The sequence below is a fragment of the Bacillus rossius genome, chromosome 3 (assembly GCF_032445375.1).
Source record: "Bacillus rossius redtenbacheri isolate Brsri chromosome 3, Brsri_v3, whole genome shotgun sequence".
In the NCBI taxonomy this organism is placed as follows: Eukaryota; Metazoa; Arthropoda; class Insecta; order Phasmatodea; family Bacillidae; genus Bacillus; species Bacillus rossius.
Genome location: NC_086332.1, coordinates 63,532,471 through 63,546,993, shown reverse-complemented (window position 1 = coordinate 63,546,993; position 14,523 = coordinate 63,532,471). Strand labels below are relative to the sequence as shown.

The following is a 14,523-nucleotide window of genomic DNA, read 5'->3' as shown; positions in this document are numbered from 1 at the left end:
TGCGGTAGAACCGACCGGTTGCCCCTACTTGTCTTGTTTATCCCGCGTCGCGCGCGTGACATCCCGTGGAGAGAGACGTGATGCTCAGGTACCGGGCCTTGTTCCAGTGCTGCGGGACGAGTTCCGGCTGGAGCCCAAGAACCTGCGCGCGACCCAGGGCGACTCCGTCCTTCTGGAGTGCGGCCCGCCCAAGGGCACTCCCGAGCCCACCGTCTTCTGGCGCAAGAACGGCCAGGTCATCGAGCTGGCGGACAGCGACCGGTGAGAATGGCCCCGCCTGCAGAGCTTCAGTGATAATACCAGTGTTATTTGTCTACGAAAAACATTTAAGAAAGTAGTTCTGCTTACCTGTATTGTTTGAGGAGTATTAATTGCTAAAATGCGTGTTTACAAAAAAAAAAAGAGTCTTTAGGCATGAGAAATCCGATACAGATTCTTGAAAACACCCAAGGGCCTTGCATTACTGCTTTATCTTTATTTCTCCGCCATAACACATTTGCCGTATGCACGACGAGAAACACTGTGCGCCATTTCACAGCCTTGCCCTTAGAGGCGATACCGCGCCAGAAGCACCAGCGAGCGTCGCGCGTATCATCCCGCCTCACTAACACAGATACACCCATGACTAGGCCGAGGCCACACAGAGAGCTACGCTATGTTCGCGATGATCGCTATGTTTGCGATGTTTGCGGTGTTCGCTTTGTGGCCAGACAGGATAGCCTAGTTCGCGATGTCGGAGAGACGCATGCCGTGTTCGATTTGTGTGTTGATTCTGACGATAATGATATTTTGCTGGCTCCCGCAGTATGTCGACGTAAAAAGAAATGGGTTTATGAATTTAATATAAAAACAAAAGAATTATAAGAATTTAATTTGATGAAGCAGCTACTAGTAAGTACGTATCAATATTTATGGATTATTTCAGGATAAATTCAACTAAGTTTGGTAGCATCCCCTCGGAAACAAAACAAGCATTGCCCTGCATATCCTGCCTTCTATATTCTTCCGTTGATTTATTCCGTAAATATAGATATTTTCGCAATCTTTCAATTAACTTTTCCGTCGACTTGACTATTTAAAGCACAATACTGAGATAAATGAAACTTCTTAAAAAAAGTAAGAAGCAGAAGTACACCACAATTCCGCGCGAAAACATGTTTTTTTGTTTATCTGCGCATGAGCGAAGTCAGCGGCGTTTTAGAAAAATAGCCGAGAACCAAACACCTGGCGACGTCGCCAACATAGTGAACACAGCTTTGTGTGGCCATTGATACCTGAGATGCAGCTGGCTATATTTTACTCGCGAACGTAGAGAGCATAGCGCCCTGTGTGGGCCATAACTGAGTGAGATGGGATGATAAGCGTGACGCTCGCTGGTGCTTCTAGCGCAGTATCGCCTCTAAGGGCAAGGCTATGAACTTCTCGTTGTCCGCAGGACAATTGTGAAATTTGAGCGGTGACCGTTACATTGTATGGCATAGAAATGAAGGTAAGTCCCTTAAGTGCTTTCAAGAATCTGTATAGGTTGTTTTATGTCTAAAAATACGCCTTTAAGCGATTTTCACTTTTCAAGAATACATTTTAAAATGTTAATCTGAAATCAGAAGTAGCTACTTTTTGGACTTCAGTGAATTCTTAAAGGCTTTTCATAAACAGACTCCACTCGGATATCTTGAGTACTTAGTTCTCAAATAACATTTTTTTCCTGAAGTTCTGCACGCCGTGTGTCTTCCTGGGCAGATAGCGCCAAACTCGCAATTTCTGAAATTTTTTTTGTAGGTTCAGGTGATAATAACTAAATTGAAATGTTGGTGGGGTTTGGTTAACCGCATCAAATCTGTAAAATGATTTTTTGTAGGTTTAGATGATCATAACTAAATTGAAAAATCAGGTGAACTCAGTTAACCACATCAAATCTGTAAAATGATTTTTTTGTAGGTTCAGATGATCATAATTAAATTGAAAGATCGGGTGGACTCAGTTAGCCGCATCAAATCTGTAAAATGATTTTTGTAGGTTCAGATGATCATAACTAATTTATAGTTCGGGTGGACTCAGTTAACCGCATCAATTGTGTAAACTGATGTTTTGTACTTTTAGGTGATCATAACAAAATTGAAAGATTGGTTGGGTTCGGTTAGCCGCATAGATTCCGTAAAATAATTTTAATCTTCCCATGTGCAATGTTAACTACTTTTTGCCCAACACAGAATTTTTGGGCATGTAACTGAGAATGTGTGGATTTTAGGATACCCAGGTTTAAGGGACTGTTTTAGATTGGTTTCTGTATTGTTTTAGGAACAGTACCCTGTCACAATAATGTAATGTGACCACTTTCTATGCTAATTCATCAGTAACATGACCATTTCGGCTTAGGTAGGGGAGGGAGGAGTAAAAGATATTTTTTTATGTATGCTTTCTGATTAGTCATTTGTATGCATACCTAAATATGTGTGAGTGACGAGAAGTAATGAGGAATACCACTATTACTCTGCAATAAACACATCCAGGAAATAAATTTTTGCTAAAATTGAATGAAAAACAGTCCTTGAAGCTGAAACTAAATTCATTTCTGATAATTCCCAGGGAACAAATAAATAAATTTTAAAAGTAAAAAATATCTTTTTGTATTATATTTATCAGTCATTTAATGATCTTTCAGAATACATTTTGTTATGTTTCTTTGTATGTTTTAACATTTTAAAATTAATGAGGGATTATTTAAAAGGTAAAATAAATGAGTGTTTCTTGAGGAAAAAATCCATCAAGTGGAGATCTGCACGTGATTAAAGATGTAAGAGACATAAACATTGTCAGAGAATAGAAAACGCTCACTAATAGTATAGCCAGTTCTGTGTTTCTAATATTTTTAGTTTATTCCTTTAAAACAAAACACAATATTGCAGTAACCTAGGAGTGCAGTTGACATACACTATAAAAATTCACATTATAAAGAAATGAATGTAAATTTGTGTGATTTTTATAAGAAAGACTTTTTGATGTTACAGATTCTATGAAATTAGTTGGTTTTGGGCGTGGTACGATTGGTAATGACGCCTAGTCAGGCAGATTATGACGAGATGTTATGGCACTCAGGTTCCAGATTGTGGATGGCGGGAACCTGCTGATCCAAGACGTGCGGCAGAGCGACGCGGGGCAGTACCAGTGCGTGGCCAAGAACACCGTGGGCCTTCGGGAGTCGTCCATGGCTGTGCTCGAGGTCCATGGTGAGGCACTGTCAGCCTCAGCACACCTCACAGACTAGGAACAGAATTTACTTTGTTAACCCAACCAGTAGTGGTGGATACAATAATTTGGGAAGGGGAGGATGGATGAATGTTTTAAAGAAAGAGAAATAAATAAATTTGTGCATGTGTATTAAAAAAAACTCAATTTACTATAGACATCAACATACTGACATATGTGCCTACAGTAGTAGCCACAGGTGACGTGGCTCCTCACACAGTAACATACTGTCTTCACTGATATTTTGAAATTTTTAAAATTATTTTGAAATATTCTTCTATCTCCCCTCCCCTCCTCTATGTCCACCATTGAACACACTCCTCTTGACCAATGATGCCGACGTTACTCTTTTCGAGGGCAGCAGATATAATTTTTGAAATGTATCCAAGCGCCAATCAATTTTAATAAAATATTAAATTATAACAAAAAAAAATTAATGTTCAGTAATTAATTCTGTATGGCAACCAATAAATACAATATCTGGTTTGTGATGAAGTAACAAAAAAAAAATATTATCTTAAAAATAGTATTTACAAACACAATTTAAGTCCTTAAGAAGTAAAGCCATGAAACAGTATATGGCTTACAAAAATATAAAGTGTATTTTTCAATATTTCTATGACAATATTATTGCTTCAAACTGTGTCTGCTGGCACATATTCAACATGTGACACTAATATATAATACGTGACTGTGTATTTGATAATATTCTTTGTTCCTGATGGCATATCCTGTATGATTGATCATGTGGTACATGATGCTTGCTATTTTAATTTAGAACGTTGAAAGATCCTGGACATAACGGAAATATTTCAATACAAACAATGTTTGGAATTAAAATAAAATCATTTTAAGGTTTTATTTTGAACTGATAATATAATCATAATTTATTGTTACCGGTATCTTACAATTTTTGTTATATTCAGGATCTTTCAATATACTAAATTATAAAAGCAAGTATCAATAACCACATGATCAATGTATTCAGGATCTCGCCATTAGTATCAAGGGATAGACTTGGATATGCAAATATGAAACTTTTACCATAAATCTTTGTTGAAAGGTGGGAATAAGCAAATAAAATTTGTGTGTGATTGTAACTGCATGTTGCTCGGGCCTTGTTTTTTCTTCTTCTTAGATTTTACTTATAGTCTGGTATATAAAAATACTTGTAAAAAATATTTGTAAATGATTTTTCACAATGGTAATATAAAACAAAAACAAAACTCCACTTTCAAGTAGGATAAATTATACCCCTGGTAAAATGTGGAAAAAAATGTACGAGAACTGTGTTTTATTTATGGCGCATTAGTTGAATTTATTTAAATTTATTTAGCGTTTCCTTTAACTGAAAATTGCCAAATTTTTAGATGTCTACGAAACTGGATCGGGGTATGCTGAATATAATGTTATTTTGCCAACGTTGATATAAAAATAGTGAGATGGTCAATACCTTTTCTCTAAGAATATTTACCTCACCTACCAGCTATGGTCTTCATCTATTTGTTCTGATAAATAATTTAAATAATTATTTTTAGTTAGTCACTGCATTTTAAAAGGATAATATTTCACTTCGATGCATACCCAAGAGTGTACGTAGTATTTAACTGGATTGGGGTAAGTGGGGGGGGGGGGGGGGGGATGGATACATTTTGCCTTCTGTTTGCTTTTAAATTATTTCCATTTTTTTTTAATATATGCTTTAATGGGGAGGGAGGGAGGGATATTTCCCCTTGTGTACACCCCTGTACATGGAATCACGTACAGGTGTGGGTGAGAAGTGACGGCTTGATGGGGGCAGACGACCTCGCTCCTCCTCCCGCAGTGAAGCCGTTCCTGGTGCGCGGGCCGCAGGACGCGGTGATCCTGGCGGGCGGCATCGCCATCTTCCAGTGCCAGGTGGGGGGGGACCCGGCGCCAGACGTGACGTGGCGACGCACGGCCGGCGGCGGGGAGCAGCTGCCGGCGGGGCGGGCCCGGGCGCTGGGCGACCACAGCCTGCACGTGGAGGGCGTGCGGCCGGGCGACGAGGGCGAGTACACCTGCGAGGCGGGCAACGCCGCGGGCGCCCTCAGCGCCTCCGCCACGCTCACCGTGCACAGTGAGTCGACCACACCGCCAGCACCGCCACGCTCTGCCCGTGGGCGTCGCAATGATATATTTCTGGGGGGGGGGGGGGGGGGGGAACTGCAATTGATTTAGTGGTTGAGGAACATTCATCCCCTGGAGAAAAAAAAACGGGGGTGTTCCGGGGGGGGGGGGGGGGGTTCTCCTCCCCGTCAGGAACACCAGCTAACATGTGACTATAACTGTGTGACATGCAGATGTGTCTGGGTCTATGCAGAGTGCATGAAAAAGAATTTAGTCTCACCTCAACCCACCATATTGAATTTTTTTTTCACTGATTACAGACATATTTTGATAAAAAAAATCATAGAAGCAGTTCTGTACGTATTTCTCAGGTTAAACTTTTAGGAGGGTGCATGACGGGAACGTTTCGTGGTATGGAATATCTCCCATTAATATAGAAAATCCAAAATTTAAAAAAAAAAAAGTCCCTAAAATGTATATTTTAATGGATTTTTTTACTTCAAAACTTTGGTTTCATGCGATATTTAATATTTTTAATAAAAAAATAGGTCAGTTGCTGACTGGATATTATTTTTTTATGTTGCCAGTTTTTGGTAAATGAGTTAAAAGCTAAAAGGTTGATGGGTTGTGAGGGAGGGGGACAAACTCTCCCATTACCCCTCACATAGGACCACCACTGACCCATGGGTGGGAACCCAGAAAATGAATTTTGCATAAGTGCCCAGGACACAATTAATGTGCCAAACATTTTTTTTTAGCCTGATCTTTTACAAATAGCAGTAAGAGAGTAAGTAGCATGAAAAATTTTGCTGCAAAACACTGAATGTAATGCTTGCATAGTTGGTATTCAAATTAATTTTTCCTGTGTGGAAAACAGTGGCATGAAAATGCAATAACCCAAATAGACGGATTGACCTGAGCCTTCATGCTTGATGTCTTGTCGACACTGAAACCATTTCAGAGGGTTGAGAGCTGATGAGATGAGCATTGACAGACTGCATAGGAATTGGGGATAGTTCGAGATCTCTGAGGAAGCCCACCAGCTTGTGGCCAGGTGTCCCAGTAGTAAAACATTCAGTTTCGGCCGTGCTGGGATTGTCATGATCACATTCGTAGGTAGCAAGTGGTTCAACCACTTAATAACAGTGGCCTTTTAAAACATGTCAATACTGTGATGAGGTCAATTCATCTGATAAGAACTAACATACCCTACTCAAAATATGCCAAAACCAATGCACAATAAATCTAATATTGTGTTTCTCATATTATTAATTAAAAATAATTATAGTTACAGTATATACTTTCGAAACTTAACAAATATGAAAATGAAATACACTTGATAACAACATGTCATTTAATTTAGAGTGGCAATTTTGAGATTGATACATATTCGACATGTCGAACCTGAATCAACATTTTGCCGCTGTAAATGACACCTTTCTGTAACCTGCTAAAACTTTGATAATATCATGAGAGTTTTAATCCAAATGACTTGGAAAAAACTTTCGGAGTCACAAAAAGCTAAGATATTGCTTTTTTGTGATATCGACTGTCTTCACAAGGCAGCTAGCACAATCTCGACTAGTTTCACAAATAATGGATTTAAAACAATTTCTCAAAAAGAATTCAGTAAGTTTCTACATGAGCCTAGCCTAAGTGTCAAGCCCAATAAAGCAAAATAAAATAGCAGACAACTTATCAATTTACTGGGTGGAAAGGGCATTTCGTAAAATCAGAATTAACTTTATCCATCATCATTTACCAGTTTTGTTTTACTAAATATCTATTTTAAAAAATGCATTTAAATTACGAACTCCAAAAAAAAATATGGCTTCAAACATCAGATTGCAATTGCTGATCCAAGATACCAGTATAATTTAATTTATAAAATACTCACAAAATAAGGTCTATAATACATTAAATCATATAGAGTTTTAATCTTAAACTGCCAGCAGTTAAAAAAATTACTAAACTAAGAGCTCACATTTATAAAACTTTACAATTAAAAAAATTGTTTAAAAAACTTTTACATTCCAGATTATAATTTTTATAAAGTTTACAATGCAACATCATACACAAATTCAGGGAGTATGCAAACCAATTTAAAAAATGTATTTAAAACTTCATATTAAACTTTGCTGTCAGTTTCAAACCTTCCAAACAGTTTCGTTTCGCAACAAGGTTATTCCTGTCACAAACGCAAAAGAATAAACATACTTATGTAATTTATGCATCAAATTATTGTGATGACATTCAAATTACACGTGGGTAGCTTTGTAAATTAATCCACAGAAATTGTCATTTAGCACCAGTGGCCAACCAAAAACACGGTATGTACTTGTAAAATTGTCCCATTTCAGAAACTTGCAAAATGCAAATACTGGCAAAAGACATAACTAAAACACTAATCGCATTATGTCACAAACGTTCACATTAGCTGCAACAAAAAAATCAGATCAAAGTACCTACTTACAGTTCTCATCAATGTTGAACGAAACACTAGTTGACTATGTTGTCCTGCCGATGTTGATGCGTGGCTGGGTGGTGTCTGAGGGCGCCAACTAACCTTTAATAGTGGTTGTTGCTGTGGGCTAGTTCACAGCACGAAACTCCTCTCTCTCTCAGTGATCGTGACGTCGCCACGTGGCAGGCAGGAGTGGTTGGACCACACACACAATTAGCTCGAAACGTTGTCGGCACGCACACGACTGTCCGGTCCGCACACGAACGCTGATCCGAACTCCGCGAGTCGCACACGACTGCTCGCGCCGAGGGGTGAAGGCCAACTGGCGCGTCCTGGTAGGTCCCGTTAGGCTCGAGTCGATCTCCGCTCTCCATGATAATCGACCTACACCCGTTCGAGACACTTACCACCGACCACAAACGCCGACCGGTGAGGCACCGAGGTGGCATAACGACCTGTGCGAGCCACGGGAGCACCTGGGACGACGTCAAATGCCCCCCTTCACCGAGGCCGTTATGCCCCTCGAAGCCCCCATCACACGCATTGCCTCGGGGCATTTCCTCCGTGGGTACACTGTAAGTTCTCTGGAGTGCACTGTGTCTGAGAGGTGTTGGTAGATGTAGTGGAGTTGGGCTGGGCGATATGCGGTAGCAGCCTCATCACTGAGCAGTGGTGTGCATCCGGGGAAAGGTCCTGTCTAGGGTTGGTGCGGCTCCCAGCACGGGCGCCTCGTGGTGGTTGGTACCCCTTATTTACCCCGAACCTGACAGGGGGGACATGAGGCCGAGTCGATCGCCGCACCACCTGAGTTTGTGACGTGGCGTCTGGCTCAGCTCGGTTGGGTACAGGCTGTGCTTTCCCAGTGTCGTCGGCCTCATCGAGAGGGACGATGGTCACTCCTCCGTCCTCCTGGCAGGGTTGCCCGTTGCCTTGCTGGTCTGCTCCTGTAGACTCAGGCTCGTCAACCCGCACTGAAAATGTCGATCTCTCCAGACTTGCATCCGCTGGCCATTTAGGGGGGGACATGCCCTGGGTAACGGCAGATGCTGTTAACCCCAGATAGTCCCAGTAACCCAAGCGTCTCATCATGTGCTCCAGCTTGGGCATCGTGGCCCTGCTTGCCTGGGGCTCGGGCGACGAGCAAGTATGGTGCGCATTCGCCGTCTGCGTGGCCTGTGACAGGAGAGGTTGACCTGTGGCTGGTGTCATTGGGCTTGGTGATACCATGGTAGCATAATCTGTGTCCAATGTCGCCGCGAGAGGTGATGGGGGGAATTTATGTTTGTCTGATGTCCTTCTTGTCCTGTGTGGATCTTTGTGCAGGTGTCCCGGACCAACCTTAGGATGGACTAACCGGAGATCATCTTGGTGAACCTTGGCGGCTCTTCCACTCCGTGTTGTGACCGCGTAGGTGGTAGGCCCGAGTCGCTTTACTACCTCACGGGGTTCGGACCATTTAGGGACCAGGCTTGCGCAAAACTTCTTGCCTCTGGCGGAAAGGTGGTGACATCGGACGTACACCTGTTGCCCCGGCTCCAATGACAGGGGTGGGTTAGTGGTCTGAGGGGTATGAGTGGCTACAAACTGTGCCTGATTCCGGCGTGCATCCTCCCGTCTTTCGGCGACAGGCATTTGAATCACTCGTTCAGCAGCGCCCGCTACCCGGAGTTCCCCTGGGAGGGCGAGATCCCGTCCCTGAAGCAACTCTGCAGGGGAGTAACCGGTTACCACGTTTTGGCGGCGACGGAGGCAGTACAATATCTTGGGGAGGAGCACATCCCACTGGGTGTGGCCGTCCCCCAGACGTAGCCGCAACTGGACTATGATGTCCTGGTTGCGGCGTTCTGTCGGGTTTGCTCTTGGGTGGTACGTGGGTGTCGTGTGGTGCTCCACCTCCCAGCGCTTACAATCGGCCTTCCAGCGCCGGCCTTTCAATTGTGTGCCATTATCTGTGAGTAGCACTCGAGGAAACCCATATCATGGGAATACTTCGGCATCGAGGAGAGTGGCGATGGTCTCAGCCCGTACATTGGTAATGGCGAACGCTTCTGCCCAGCGTGTGAAAGTATCCGTGATTACCACCAAGAATCGCTTCCCGCGGGATGTGCGGGGGTATGGGCCCATGACGTCGAGAGCCACGGTGTGAAATGGGTCATGGGGCCTCCTGGAGCACTGTTGCTCTACCCCGTCAGGCCGACGGGCCTTGCGCTGTTGGCATGGTTGGCAGTCTCGCACATAATCGCGGATGTCACCTGCAACGCCCGGCCAGTGGAACCACAGCCGCAGTGCCCGCTGGGTCTGGTCGGCCCCCGGGTGTCCCGCTAGGTCGTGATGATGATAAAAATGCAAGGCAGCCTTCTGTCCGGCCGGCAGCACGTGCGTGCGCCACGAGTTCATGTCTCCGGGCACACGGCTCTGGAGTACCCGGTCAAGACTATGTAGGTGGGGAAGCTCCTGTTCTCTGCATTTAGCGAGGTCTGCTTGACTGACCAAGTCCTGGCTCTGTGCGAGACAGACGATCTCCATGAGGTTGGCTAGGGTCGTTGGCGCAGGGTCGCAGGGCCTCTCGGCCGTGGTGGCATATAGCGCTGCCGGCAGGGGCTCACTTGTAGACCCCGTCTGGGGGTTGCAGGGGGGAAGTAAGTCGTCCCATCCCTGATCGTCCTTGAACACAGTGTTGGCATCCGGGTGACGGGAGAGCTCGTCCGCCAGCTGGTTCTCCCGCCCAGGGACGTGCTCCACGCGAAAAGCGAAGTTCTGGAGCATCAGTGCCCACCGCGTGAACTTGGATTTGCCTCCCTGGGCGGAGTTCAGCCACTGCAGGCACTGGCTGTCAGTGCAGAGCGTGAAGCGTCTCCCCTCGAGGTGGTGTCGGTATCGCCTGAGTGCCCACACCACCGCAAGGCACTCCTGCTCGTTGACGTGGTACCGCCGCTTTGCAGGGCCAAACTTGGCACTGGCGTACTCGATCACCCGCCTCTCCTCTCCAGCTCCTTGTTGGTAGATTATTGCCCCCATACCCTCCTGGCTCGCGTCTGTCTGGACGAATAGGGGAATGTTGGGCACTAGCCGTGACAGGATGTGACACTCCCTGAACTGCTGCTTGACACAGGCGAGGGCCTGCTCTGCCGCGTCCGTCCATCGAAACCTGCTCTTGGGTGACAGGAGGTCCGTCATTGGTGCGGTGATGGTGGCGAAGTTCGGGATGAATGACCTGAGCCAGTTTAAAAGTCCCATTAGCTTCTGCAATTGTTTTCTGATACGGGGAGGCTCTTTCCCCTCTATCAGGGCCAGCTGATCTGGTAGGGGTCGACACCCGTCCGCGCTCACGAGGTGCCCCAAGAACTCCAGTTCCTTCGCGCCGACATGGCACTTGCGCGGCGCACACGTCAGTCCGTGCGTGGCTAGCCGTTCGAGGACCAGTGCGAGGTGATGTGCATGATCCTCCCACGATCGTGACCATATGATCACGTCGTCGAGGTAGGCCGCGGCAAACTTGTCAATGTAGCCATCCAAGACGCGGACCATCATGGTCTGGAAGGTCGCAGGGGCATCCATCAGCCCGAACGGCATGGCACAAAACTGAAACCTGTGCCCATCGGGTGCAGTGAAGGCTGTCTTGGGGCGGTCCTCAGGCCGAACTGGCACCTGCCAGTAGCCGGACTTCAGGTCTAGTGATGTAAACACCTGGGCATCGCCCATGCTGGTGAGCGCTTCTGTAAGATTTAATAGTGGTGGTGGTGCCGGGATGGTTAGGTCATTAATTGGCTTAAAATTGATGCAGAAACGCAGGGAGCCGTCTTTCTTACTGGCCATGACTATGCTACAGTTTTATGGTAACGTGCTGGGCTCTATTACCCCATCCCCCAGCATTTCTGTGATTTGTTCCTGGATGGCAGTGAGCTCGCGGGGACCAAAACCCCCTGGTTTGGCGAATGGAGGTATATGGGGTACCATGAGTATACAATGTTCTGTAATATTTGTGCGGCGCAGCCGGTCAGCTGACGCGAACACCTGCGGTTGCTGCCTGAGGGTTCTGTCTAGAAGGGCACAATAGTCTGGTGGTACGCCATGGCGTAGGTCTATCAGCTGGGTAGGATCCGTCCAGGTAGGTGGGCGACGATGTGACAACCCATACACGGTCCAGCGCCCCTTGGTCCCGACATGCATCCTACCTGCCCTGACTTCTATGTTAGCATCCTCCTGAACTAGCCAGGGTAACCCTAGGATGAGCTCATCCCTGAGGTCCTGCACTACGAGTGCGCACGTCTTGGTCACATAGTCCCTTATGCTGACACTAACCTCCACACGCCCAGTCGTGACCGTGCTAGATCCCTTTGTTGCGAGCTGAATGGTGTCGGCCTCAGGTGTCACTTCAGCATCAGGGACATAGTGGGCCGCAACGTAGGTGTGAGTCGCCGCGGTGTCCACCAACGCCCCCACCGGCCTCCCATCCAACGTGACAGGGATGCGGATGAGGTTTCCAGCCTTCGGTCCCATCCGCCCCAGGCGCGATGGTGCTTGGCTGGGGTCCCCAGCTGTGAGTCGGGTCACCGGCGACGCCTGGTGAAAGGTGTCACTCGCTGGCGACGTGGGGCTGTCCGTCGTCGGGTGCTGTGGGCCGCCTCCACTGGCGAGTGGCACGTGAGACAGTGCGTCTCTCGCCCCCCCCCCCCCCCCCCCCCAGATGTGGGTCGGGTCACCGGCGACGCCTGGTGAAAGGTGTCACTCGCTGGCGACGTGGGGCTGTCCGTCGTCGGGTGCTGTGGGCCGCCTCCACTGGCGAGTGGCAGGTGAGATGGTGCATCTCTCGCCCCCCCCCCCCCCCCCAGCTGTGGGTCGGGTCACCGGCGACGCCTGGTGACTCGTGTCACTCGCTGGCGACGTGGGGCTGTCCGTCGTCGGGTGCTGTGGGCCGCCTCCACTGGCGAGTGGTAGGTGAGACGGTGCGTCTCTCGCCCCCCTCCCCCCCAGCTGTGGGTCGGGTCACCGGCGACGCCTGGTGATTCTTGTCTCTTGCTGGCGACGTGGGGCTGTCCGTCGTCGGGTGCTGTGGGCCGCCTCCACTGGCGAGTGGCAGGTGAGATGGTGCATCTCTCGCCCCCCCCCCAGCTGTGGGTCGGGTCACCGGCGACGCCTGGTGACTCGTGTCACTCGCTGGCGACGTGGGGCTGTCCGTCGTCGGGTGCTGTGGGCCGCCTCCACTGGCGAGTGGTAGGTGAGACGGTGCGTCTCTCGCCCCCCCTCCCCCCCAGCTGTGGGTCGGGTCACCGGCGACGCCTGGTGATTCTTGTCTCTTGCTGGCGACGTGGGGCTGTCCGTCGTCGGGTGCTGTGGGCCGCCTCCACTGGCGAGTGGTAGGTGAGACGGTGCGTCTCTCGCTACCCCCCCCCCCCCCCCAGCTGTGGGTCGGGTCACCGGCGACGCCTGGTGACTCGTGTCACTGGCTGGCGACGTGAGGCTGTCCGTCGTCGGGTGCGGTGGTCCGCCTCCTCTGGTGAGTGGTAGGTGAGACGGTTTGTCGGCGGAGGCAGGGCGTGAGGTCCGGGGACGGCGTTCAACTGCGTCGTCGCCCCCTAGTTGCAGTTTCCCGACGGCGCGGGTCCACCCCTTTATGCCATCCACCACGCCTCTCTGGTCGGGCACACTCTATGCCAGTGGTGTTCGGGCGTCGGGCAGTATTGGCAGCATGGCGGATGATTGTCACGTTCACTGGAAGGGCCGCCACGTTGGCTGCCTGCCCGTGCTTGTCGCGCCGCCTGGCCGCCCTGATTCGGACGTGATGCCACTCCCCCCTCTTGTAGCAAGTTGGACGGGGGTTGGGCTTCCCTTGGTGGAGGGGGTTGCACATATCGCACCACGGCCAGGGTGTCCTCCAGGCGTCCCGTCGGCCTCGCCTGTGGGACTTGGGGCGTCGTGACGCTCCGGGCGTCTCGTGCTGCCTTGAGGTCCTGTTCCACTTCCCTTGCGAGGGCGAGGAAAGCGTCTAGTCCCTTCTCCACTGCAGTACGCACGAAAGGCCGTACCTCGGGCGTCAAGAGCTCGACAATGTTCGGTAGCACATCCTGTATCTTACCGCGGGGTGTTAGACAACGGTAGAGCCGCAGCTTCCCGTGCACAAATGCTTCTACTCCCTCCCCGCTAGACTGGGCTCGGTAGAACAACTCATTCATGCAACAGGCCCGTGCGCGCGAGTCATCATAGCGTGCCTCCAAGCGCCGTGCAAAATCAGTCCACGCGTGTCGTAATTGCCTATCTGAGACCACCAGGTTCGGGCGTCGCCGCACAACTGGCTGCTGACGCGTTCTGTCCACTCCTCTGGTGTGATGTGATGGCGTGCTAATTTTTCCTTGCATACCCGCAGGAACATGGCTGGGTCCTCGTGAGCGTGACCCGCGAACTCCGGCAGTACGATCGGCCCACTCGCGGCGTGCGGCGCGGGGGTCAGCTGTGCGTGGTACGCTTGCATCATTATGCTCTCGCAGGTGACGCAGAGGAACAACCCATTACGAAAATGCACGAACTCGCGTGCTTCAGCGCACGCGCGGTGTTTTGTGACCCCGCACTGTTGGCATTGGGCCGTCTCGCCTGGTTGAGCGCGGCTGCGCACAGCGTGTTTGTTGTACCCCTTGCAGCGCTTCCCGGCTGCTCCGCTTTGACGCGGACGCGGCCGCACGCACACTGACACTGAGCGCTCTCGTTATTTACAAGTGCCTCCGGAA

At 48.8% G+C, this 14,523-nt stretch overlaps 1 protein-coding gene across 1 annotated transcript in view; it reads left to right on the top strand.

The window, feature by feature from the left end:
• LOC134530796 (roundabout homolog 2-like) overlaps positions 1 to 14,523 on the top strand; it is a 347,447-nt gene that overhangs the window by 295,101 nt on the left and 37,823 nt on the right. The window contains exons 3-5 of the mRNA XM_063366006.1: positions 108 to 261; positions 3,097 to 3,227; positions 5,072 to 5,347. Of these exons, the coding sequence (XP_063222076.1) occupies positions 108 to 261; positions 3,097 to 3,227; positions 5,072 to 5,347 (561 nt within the window). The remainder of the gene's footprint in view (positions 1 to 107; positions 262 to 3,096; positions 3,228 to 5,071; positions 5,348 to 14,523) is intronic.